Below are 10,747 nucleotides of genomic sequence, written 5' to 3' on the forward strand. Positions count from 1 at the left end.
CAGCTCTTGACCCAAGGCAAATGGTCCCCAGGGGGATGTGTGTTGCCATTCTGCAGACCAGAACCCTCCTGTAACAGGGAGAGTTTGGCTCTGCAGTGCCTATAGGAATTTTTCTGCTTAGGCTCTCTCCAGAAGAAACAGGTTATGATTATCTTATGCTGTTACTCACATTTAACACCATAAGTGTTCCTGTAAGGCCGAGGAGTGGGCAGGCGAGAGCGGGACATCCCATCCAGGTCTGGGGCATTCTGCCAGCGGGAGTGACACCAGAGCCCAAGCACTGTCCTGCCCGCAGGACAGTGTCAGACATCCACAGCCCTCTCTGCCCCTTGTGGCCATCTGCCTCCTCCTCCTCCTGCTCCTCCTCCTCCTCCTCTGTGTCTGACACTGCTCTTTGAAAACAGGGGAGGGACACTGGCCACCTTCCCACCAGGGCTGGTGGCCAATTTGCATGGTTCCTGGGCTCCCCTCAGACAGGGCTTCCCGCTGCCGTGCAGGGCACAGCCAGTGTCTCCTGACAGGGGTGTTTGGCCTGTCTCCCCCCTGCACACGAGGTGCCAGCAGCCTGTGCCACTGCTGTCACTGATGCCCGTTGACGTCTCGTCTCCTCTGGCCAGCGCTTCCCCCGTAGAAAGAGCCTGGGATGGAGTTCAGTGAGCTGCAAGCAGAGGTGCCCTTTGGCATCTCTGTCTGGTGGCAAAGCCTGACCCCAGGAAGGCTTGTGAACGACTCGTGCTGTGGGTCCAGGGAACAGAGGTGGCTCCAAGGGTGCTTTGTGCTGCTGTGTCTGTGACAGCCAGTGCAGGCACCAGAGGATGTCCTGCCACAAGCTCTGTGCAAATGCTGCAAGCAGTCTGCTCCTCCCTCACTCAGGCTCACTGGAACACCTCTCACGAGCACGATATGTGTGGTTTGAGTGTCCCAAGTGTCACCCTCAGACCCAGCTACCATGCGGGTGGCTTGTGAGCCTCTCTCCCTGCTGCAGTCTTGATGCTGCTGGGGCTGCTTGTTCCTTGTGCTTGGGCAGCCTGTCACTTCTACTTAGGAGATGAGAGGTACAGAACTGCCAATTTCCTGGTTTTCCACATTGCATATTTCCTGGGTATATTCTCTGCCACCAACACTGACACTGATGTGAGTGCTGTTTTAAACCTACAAATGGATAATGGAGATATTGCTTCAACACTGCCAGTAACTCCCGACAAAGGAGTTTGTTTCTGGTTTCAGCTATTGCAGGAGTTAATATCCAGCAGAACTTGGCTGTCAATCAGACTATCATATACATATGGTTTGACTCACATATAAAACTTTGATCCAGTATCACACTTTCCACCACAGCCAAAGAAAGCCACCCACTGCCACATGTGCAATAGTTGCAGATTTTCTTGGTTCATGGAGATTTATCCCTCTGCCTTTGGAGCAATGGTGAATGAAGGTGGGTATTCAGAGGGTCTGAGAGAGACAATAGACCATTCCACATGGGGATCTCTAGCAGGACATCTATGGACTGACACCCAGTGAGGTAGGTTGCTCAAAAACAAAATGAAAAGGTGGTGTGACTTGCCTGAATTACAGTAGTAGCACCCAGCTATAGTGAGGAGCAGCAGTATTTAAGGAGATAACACACACTTGGAATGCTGCCCATTGCTCAGTAGTGCTGCTCTTTCCCATTGTTGCATTTAAGGTAACGAATTAATTTGGTTCTAGTCGGTCCTCAGAGATTAAAGGGCTGAGGGGCGGCTGGACTTATCTCTTAATTGGTATGCCAATTATTGCCGTAACTATAGGCCTGACACCAGATGCGTGAACAGCCCGTATGCTGTAGGTTCAGTTGCATTCAAGAGAAGCAGTCAGATTCACGAATAGTATGATCTATTCTTATGCAACATCTACAGATTCTTTGAGATTGCCTACAATAAATGCACAAACTGAAGGTTGGCTATATAGCACTACAGACAAAAACAATTGCAATCACACACCCTTAATTCCCGGGTAATCACCTGGCATAGCTGAGGACCCAAATCTTACCAAAAGGCGTCCCTTCTGGGGGGGACGAGGAGCACAAACCCATCAATCTGTCCCTCCAATTTGGTATCAGATTATCGTCCCTCCAAGTTAGATACAAACTCGGGGTAGTATTTATCTAAATGTGCATGTGTGAGTGGGTGGGACTGTGGTCAAGTCATTGTTTCTTGAGTAACGACACAGAACATTCCTTGGTGCGAGGTGTGCACTGTTTTTGTGGGAAAAGGAAGGATGAAAGATAAGGTCCACAGAGTTCTGCAAAACAGTCCTTGAGAGAAGAGGAAGAGCAGGAGATAAATCTTCATAGTTGTGTCAAATATTCCTTGAGAAAAGTGGAAGAATGGGACCGCACGACCTCCACCTCGCTTCGCATTCCTCCTTGGTGCCAAGGCAACACAAATCACTGGATCTCCATCCCGTCCTGTGTTTGTTCTGGGCACCATGTGTTAAGGAAATGTGTGTTTTGCAGTTTTTTCACTGTTTTGCTTTTCCCACACTTCCAACACCCATATATTTTGTGTTGGGGGAGAGATCGGAGACAGCTGTGGGATGAAAGTCGTGTTGGGTCAGGATGAGGCCCCAGAAGGTACCTGACAGAGTCAAGTGGAAATCCAGTGCTGTTCAGGGTTTTACTTCAGCATTAGTCTGCGTCCTGCAGGGTGCATGTTTTGGGTAGGGAGGGTGGTATGGACTTGGCAATGTTAGGTATACAGTTGGACTCAATGATCTTAACAGTCTTTTCCAATCTAAATGATTCTATCATTCTATAATCAGTTCCCTTGAGTATTTTTGTCTGTGTGTGGGGAAGGCACCTTCCAATGAAAAATGTTAACGCAAACCTGGTGTCCTTTGCTATCGCTGACTATTGGCAGCATTTTGCCATCCCCCACAGACATCTTCACCAAAAATCCTTGGAGCAGAGGACAGTCAGTGCTGTTTCCTCTCTCCCAGCCATGGGGACTGCAGAGCGGGGGTGGCAGGTGGCACGGAGGCACCCAGGTGAGGGACAGAGGCATTTCACAGAGGTGTGGGGGAAATTGCAAATCTCTTCCATTGACGTTCGTATAAATGCTCAAAGTGAAAAAACGTACTGATTATTCAGAAGATAAACCTGACACATTTCCGTTTCTCTAAGAAGTGTCAGGGGACAGGCTGAACTCTTTGGCTTGGGGTTTTATACATCTTGAATATAACACCTCACACAGAGGAAAAGGCATTTTATGACTGTGCACTGCTACCGTGAGGACCTTGCCTGTGTCTTGGCATTGCAACATAAGCTAAGGTAAATACTGCTGGCATATATGTGAAGGTATGCCTGCTTCTTAAAAACCCATGATATAAACTCATTTTTTTTCGCATTCTTTTAGTCACAGTGTTGGATTATGGAGGGGGACTTGACATACCTGCCAGGCAGAGGTGGCTCCGAGGATGTGTCGGTGAGTAACTCCCCACTGGGCTTCTGCCCTGCAAGCCGAGGCCAATAGCATATCTGAGGGGTCCAGTTTTGCCTACAGGGACACATAGTACTGGTAGGGACCACAGGAGTTTAGAAGAAATCAGTCTGATTGTTGTTGTCTGAGAAAAACCACTGAGTGAAAATATCTTTGGCTGATGAGACTCTGCTTGTGGAAGAAGACTGTCCTCAAGGGCAGGGGTAGTGCTAGGAGTGTCCTATGGAGGACATCCTGACCAGGAGATGTGCTGTCACCCATCTTCTTTAGCTGTTTGCTGTCACAGGTGCTGCCCAGGGATGTGGTGGTTGCTTCTGGGGGGGGGGGGGGCTGTGAGGGGCCAGAGAGAAGGGAAGGGGCACATTGCTGCCGCTGGTGCATTCTGACAGGTGCCAGGAAAGCAGAGCTGCTGGTGTTGAAAAGAAAACCAGCCATCCCTGTTAGCAGAGTAAAGTCTTGGTGGACGTGAGCTGCTGCTGGCAGCAGTTTGTGCTGGCACAGGCTGAGGGCAAAAGCTGCTGCTGGGGGGGAGGGAGGAAAGGGCAGAAAGCCCCATCAGCTCTTTGGGAAGTTGCCTCTTGGGCCAGAACTGCCACCGCTGATCTCACCTGGGGTGGAGAAAGTGTGCAATGTGCAGCACCCAGTGGTGACCTGTACGTGCTGGTGCCTTTACAACTGAAAACCTGCTTGAACTGTGCAGGAATCCTCTGCAAAAGTAACTTGTCCCATGAAGGGTTATTGCTGGCACTCAGCTGGAAATGCAGCTTTTAGGACATGAGCATTTAGAGGTCAGTTCCTCTGTGAGCACTGCTCCCTTTCTCCTTTCTGAAGGAAATGTGGAATAGGACCCCGAAACCGATGTCAGGGGCTCTCAGCCCCCTGGCCATGTCCATTTGGTTGCTGGCTTGGGGATGCTCCCTGTTGCTGGCACTGGTGCCCCACCTGGACTGTAGGCACAGGGTAGGGCACCCCACATGGAGCCAGCAAGGGCATACTGGTAACCTCTGGTTTACCACCACAGCTGCACTTTCGTTGATCTCCTCTGCCCCTCTGGTGCAAGAACCTCATCCCAGATCTTGCAGGGGAGGACTAGTCACTCATGTTCATTCCTCATTTGCATCCTCCAACACAGCTGAGGCACAGCTGTTTTGTCCTCATGCGGCTTGGTGTGAGCTGACTTGTGCCTATAGTATATTTACTAAGAGGGTAATCTGGGATTTGGGCCTCATGAACTTCATTGTCCTTGAACAGGTGGGTTACACATCACCAACATCTAACTCCTCTGCAGCCTACGAATACGCCTTCTTCTACCCAGAACTGGACATGAGCTGTGATCTTGAAAATATTCCAGCATTTGCATCTACCTTTTTTCCAGTGCTGTACTCCCTACTGTTCATGACTGGCCTTGTGGGAAATGCTTTGGTTGTTTGGGTCCTAACAGTCTTCAAGAAAGCCAGGGCCATGACTGATGTGTATCTGCTGAACCTCGCCATCTCTGACCTTCTCTTTGTTTTCTCCCTCCCCTTCTTGGTTCAGTACTCCATCATGAACCAGTGGACTTTTGGAAATGTGATGTGTAAAATCATCAGCTCAGCTTACTTCATTGGTTTCTATAGCAGCACCTTCTTCATAACCATCATGAGCGTCGACAGGTACTTGGCCATTGTCCATTCTGTCTGCGCTCTACGGGTCCGGACAACTGCCCATGGGGTTATCATCAGCCTGGTTCTTTGGGCAGTCGCCATTTTAGCATCAGCACCAGACTTAATTTTTTTCCAGGAAATGAATTACAATAACCAGACTAAGTGCATCCCTCACTATCCTGACAGCAACAATGGCTGGAAGACTTTCAGTAATTTTGAAGTCAATGTCCTGGGGTGGCTGGTCCCTGTTGGTGTCCTCATTTTCTGTTACCACAACATCTTAAAAAACCTGCAGAAGTGCCACACTCAGAATAAGTACAAAGCAATTAAACTGGTTTTTATTGTCGTCATTGTGTTCTTCCTCTTCTGGACCCCTGTCAACATTGTGCTTTTTCTGGACTCTCTGAGGAACATGTACATCATTGACGACTGCCAGACAAGCCAAAGGCTAGACCTAGCCATGGAGCTGGCTGAGGCACTCTCCTTCGTCCACTGCTGCCTCAACCCAGTCATCTACGCCTTCGTGGGTGAGAAGTTCAAGAAGCATCTCCGTGACGCTTTCAGAAAATACGCACATTTTCTGTTGATCTGCAAAGACTACAGTGCTTTCGATGGGCGCAGCCTGGACAAGCACTCCTCTCTGCACGTGACATCCTCACAGTCATCTTTTGTTGGCACTGTCTTGTAGAGCTACAAGTCAAAAACTTTCATCCTGAACAGGTGACCTGAAGTTGAGAAATCCTCGCAGCAGGGCATCCACAGGGATGCACTGTTTGGGCAACCTTTTAGGGCAGGAAAAGTGGAAGCAGCTGCTTGAGCTTGCTTTCATCATGGCTGCCTTTCAGGCTCTTATTTTTTAGTTCCTTTTTTAGCATCTTCCTCCCTTTCCCTTGGCATGTCCTGCCCTGCCTGCTTTGTGAAAGGGAAGTCAAAATTACCAGCAGACTCTCACACTGCCCGAGTGTGCTGGGTTTGTGTGGTGGGGTTTTTGGTAGCAGGGGAAGGGACTAGAGCAGTGGCCCCCTGTGAAGAGCTTCTAGAAGTTCCCCCAGCACCAAGTTGGACCTGCCTCTGGCCAAGGCCAAGCCAATTAGTAACGGTGGCCACACCCTTGCAATAACATATTTAAGAAGAGAAACCTGAGAGGGGAGGGACTTTGAGGATGAGTTCTGAAGAGGACACCTATGTGAACACCAAGGTCAGTGGGAGGAAGGAGGAGGAAGGGGAGCAGGTGTGCCAGAGTAGAGCCCCCCCTGTATCCCGTGGTGAGATGTCAGGGCTGCCCCCCCGCCACCCATGGAGGCCACCAGCAGAGCAGAGATTCACCTGCAGCCTGTGGAGGAATCCCAGGACTCTGTGGGAAGAAGCAGCCCCCGCTGTTGTAGTTTGGCGCTGGGAGGACTACAACATGTGGAGGTGACCCACGCCAGAGCACCTCAAGAAGAATGAATCCCGTGGGGAGGACTCATGGCAGACAGAGTTTGTGGAGGACTGTCTCCCGTCACAGGGACGCCATGTGGAGCAGGGGGAAGAATGCAGAAAAGTGCTTCCCCCCTACCTTGAAGGAAGAAGCAGCGGACTGACTGCACCCCCAGTTCCCTGCCCCTGCGCTGCTGTGGGAGGAGGTAGAGAAATTGGGAACAAAACTGAGCCTGGGAAGAAGGGAGAAGTGGGGGGAGGTGTTTTAAGATGGTAACACTTCTCACTATCCCATTCTGTCTGTTAAGAGTTGGTTTTCTTAGTGTTTGAATTAAAGTGATGTTCTTGTTTTCTTCCCCTAATGAGCCTGTATTTTGCCTGTGACTGTTAATGGGTAGCGACCCCTCTCTGTCCTTATCTCCATTCTTGAGCCTTTTGATTCATTTTTCTCCTTCCCAGCGCTGGGGGGGGAGGAGTGAGTGAACGGCTGCGTGGTGCTCAGTTGTCCTCTGGGCCTAAACCACAACACTGAGCAGCACGGAGAGGTGCCTTATAAACCTTTCTTCCACCACCTCAGATTCAGTACTGAAAGGAACTGTTTATGTTTCTGAACTTGAGCCACTTGGCTGCTCCATCTCTCATCTCAAGCAGAGTGGATTGGCTTCATAGGCAGGGAAGAGGCTCACAGCAGGAGTGGGAACCTGCTCTTTGGAGGAAAACGGTGCCCAGGTTTAAGGCGTCATGCCAGAGCCTGGCTCCCAGTTGACAGATTTGAACGAGGCTTCCAGCCCAGAAAGAGCTTAGTGAGCAAATAATTAGATAAGCAACAAAGAAATAAATGATATGCATGTGTTTGTTGAAATCAACATGGAGGAATATCTAGGTAAGATCCTGACTCCCCATCTGCTACCAGGGCCTGCAGCTCCTGGGCTGGAAGGTTTTGGAAGTTGTAGTCTAGAAAAGCCACTGTGGGTGTCAAGAAAAAACCCTTATGGGAATGAATGAGTGCCCTAGGGATGAGTGGAGAAATAGTTACCAGCAAAAAAAGGCTGAAGAGTGGAAAAGAGTACTGAGTGTGAGCTGAGAGAGCAGTAAGAGTCATACATCAAAGCTTCCTGTGGACCCGCTGGCTGGTAAGTCACAGGCCAGGACAGTGGGTGCTCTCAGCAGAGCCCTGACCCTGGCCAAGGGGCTGGTTTTTCTGCAGGTGCCTGAAACAGGATGGAGAGGGACACAAACAGGGGGAACACACCAAGCATCCTGTAACTCAGGTGGTATCTAAAGTGGATGGCACTGGATGGTTTGAGTGGCCGGAGGCTCCAGAGATGCCTAAAACCCAGATGACACTCACACTCCCCCATGGGGGAACTTTTTGAACACTTTAAGCAACTGATGTGCCAGTACGGTCACTGCTCTTGAGCATATGACTGGGGTTGACCTCCCAGTTACTGTTCCAACTTGGTAACTGTGAACGACTGATTTATATGTGAATTGTTACCCATGCATAGACATAGAGATGTACATATATGTACATACATATATACACATGCGCATGTGTCTATACACAAATATATACACACATATACATGCATATATATATGTATCTTTTTTATGTGTACTGTCTATCAATATGTATTGATAGATAAATGCAATGGTGTTCTGAAGCTTTTAGTCCTGATCTAGTTCTCCCTACAAGATATCACCATATTTGAAGTTTTATAATAAAGATACCGCATGCAGTGTAATTGCACAATCCTTGCACCTGAGGAACTGCTTCATCATTAATTCTTTCAGCCTGTGCATTTTCTTCTGTCTTGGGCAGTTCTACAAACCTTACAGTCCCTCCAGCTGCCTTTTTTCTCCCTCATCTCTTTCTCGCTCCCTGGGAAAAAGAAGTGGAGAGTAGATTACCTTTTATTCTAGAAATTTAATTTCCCATAAAAGTCTGCCCTTGTAGTGTTTCCACACATACTGAGTACCCTTGGGCTTACTTCCTAGAGCAGAGCAGAACAAAATACAAAACACAATTTTTTTAAACCACTGATCTTCTTCAGATAGGATTTACTATTTTAATGTGCACTCGTATTTCCATTCTGCAAGGTACAATCTTTTGCAAGAATGGGCCAGTAACAGAAAGTGTGTAAGAAATACATGCTGCCTCATGAGGGCCATGACACACATTCTCCGAATTGTAAAGCAAAGACTGTGACCAGAGGAAAAGGTTCAGCTGCTGCCTAGGTCCCGGCAGCAGGATCGCAGCCAGGCACAGCAGTACAGCTCCTGCCTTACCACCCTCAGGCAACCAGGCTTTGCTTGTATGTGCAAACCCTCAGGTGCTCTGGAAGGGGATTCACAAACATGCAGGACAAAGCCAAAGGGTGGTAGGCAGGCGGACAGCACCAGCTATCTCCCCTGCAGATTCACTGCGTGAGCCCTCTAGATCAGACCTCACTCAGCTGAAGCACAAGACGTGGGAACAATTTCTGCAGCCCTGTGGCCCTGTCCTGCAGCCCTCATGTAAGCGCTTTGGGACAGGTGCTGGAGCCCATTTGCCCAAGCCTTTTCCTGGTGCTGCTGAGCATCTATCTCTTCTAGAGGATATCTCCCTCTTCTCAGAGGTTTCATTGATTGATGTTGTGTGGCTGTTGGAGTGAGGCTGTGACCCAGGTCTTCCCCCCCACAAGGGCTGTAACCCTGTGGCATGAGGGTAGCATAAACGTGCAGAGCCTTCTTTGCAGTCTTTCACTTCTCTAGTTCTCGCCGGAGTCTAAAGACCATCTTCCCCCTGTTGCTGTCTCAGCACCTCTTGCAAACCCTTCCAGCGAGGAGATGGGAGATGCTTTCTGCAGCTCAAAGCATTTCCTGCCAGAGGCAGCTGTCTTCCTCCATCACAGCAGCAGCAGCACCAGGAGCCCCGAGCTGGACCTGACCTCAACTTCTCCTCGCAGACTAACTGCTTTGAGCTGCTACTGCTGCTTTCCTGTGCAAAGGGAGGGGGTGAGACCCACATCCGGAGGCTGCACAGCTGTCAGGACAGACAGGTTAATGAAGGCTGTTTGTGTCCTGCACCTCTCTTGAGAGAAAGATGTTCCTGCGCAGGAATGGGCCTGCATTAGCATGCACAAAACTCCCGGTAATTGTATTGTGTCCAGGATAATCCTGGTTTATTTTCAGCCTCTTGAAAACAATGATTTAGTATACCAGTTATGAAGCACCATGGAAATTACTAATGGTGCGAGGATAGGATCCAGAAAGGATCACGACAGAAAAAAAATAAACACGACTTCAGGTATTCTGTCTGGATATAGAAAAAATTTGGGAAATTGGAAGTTAATTATATCCTTAGTCTGAATATGTCAATTTTAACTGTAACATGTGGGCTGGCATGCATTTTTGGTTAGTATTTGTACCTCAAAGGCAACAAGTAATGCTGGGCAAAGCAAAGCTTCTGCTGTACTACTCCAGTTTTGGTGCATGGTTTCTGAGCGGCATGCTTCTGCATATCCATGCACTTCTGCATAAATCTGTATTTCTGCTGACTGGCCTGAAATACCAAAATGTACAGAACCTGGTCACAGAAATCCCCATCTCAGAATAGCAGTAGCATGATTTGGGTTCGCACAGGCTTTGCTGACGAGTGCATCTGTTGGGCCCTTGTCCCAACCCAACGCTGCTCTCATCTCACGGCCGGTCGGGACTGCCCACGCAGGTCTGGCGTGCTTTCCAGCAGTCAGTGCAGCCAGTGTAACCCGGCGTCAGCAGCTGGGTCAGTTGTAGGATGACATATATGCAAGAGAAGAGTACTACCAAGCAAACAGCAATGTCTGCTCTGTTACCCCAGTAAATACGGGTTTTCCTCACTGTAGTCTGGTATCCAGGCAGACTTCCCACTAACATTAATGAATGTGTGACACATGCATGCACGGCTGCATCACCAAGACATTTACTCCTTTCTTCACCAGGCACTCTCTGAGGATGTTCAGTCTCCATAATCCTCCGCGTGCCTGGGTTTAGAGAAGGTAAAGCACACAAGTTTTGAAAGAAAAGGGCACTCAAGCACCACAATCAGCTGAGGTCTTCACGTGACATCTGTCTACCATTAACTGCCTGGATAACCCTGACTGTTCTAGAGGCTCCTGAAGCACAGGTTCAGGAGGGGTTTGAGAACAAGGCTATCGTGCCTTCAGCAGTCCATTTTTTTTTCTCCTT

General features: G+C 49.1%; 1 protein-coding gene across 2 annotated transcripts; it reads left to right on the forward strand.

The window, feature by feature from the left end:
* Positions 1-2,669: 2,669 nt before the first annotated feature.
* Positions 2,670-6,900, forward strand: LOC141930327 (C-C chemokine receptor type 8-like). Of its 2 annotated transcripts, XM_074841019.1 has the most exons (3): positions 2,670-3,307; positions 3,393-3,461; positions 4,728-6,900. In XM_074841019.1, the coding sequence occupies exons 2-3, from the start codon at positions 3,408-3,410 to the stop codon at positions 5,805-5,807; spliced, it is 1,134 nt and encodes a 377-aa protein (XP_074697120.1). In that variant the 5' UTR covers positions 2,670-3,307; positions 3,393-3,407; the 3' UTR covers positions 5,808-6,900. The 2 variants fall into 2 exon arrangements, with proteins under 2 accessions (XP_074697120.1, XP_074697129.1); XM_074841028.1 differs by having other exon boundaries at positions 2,670-3,461.
* Positions 6,901-10,747: the final 3,847 nt, after the last annotated feature.

The sequence above is a fragment of the Strix aluco genome, chromosome 1 (genome assembly GCF_031877795.1).
Source record: "Strix aluco isolate bStrAlu1 chromosome 1, bStrAlu1.hap1, whole genome shotgun sequence".
Taxonomy (NCBI): Eukaryota; Metazoa; Chordata; class Aves; order Strigiformes; family Strigidae; genus Strix; species Strix aluco.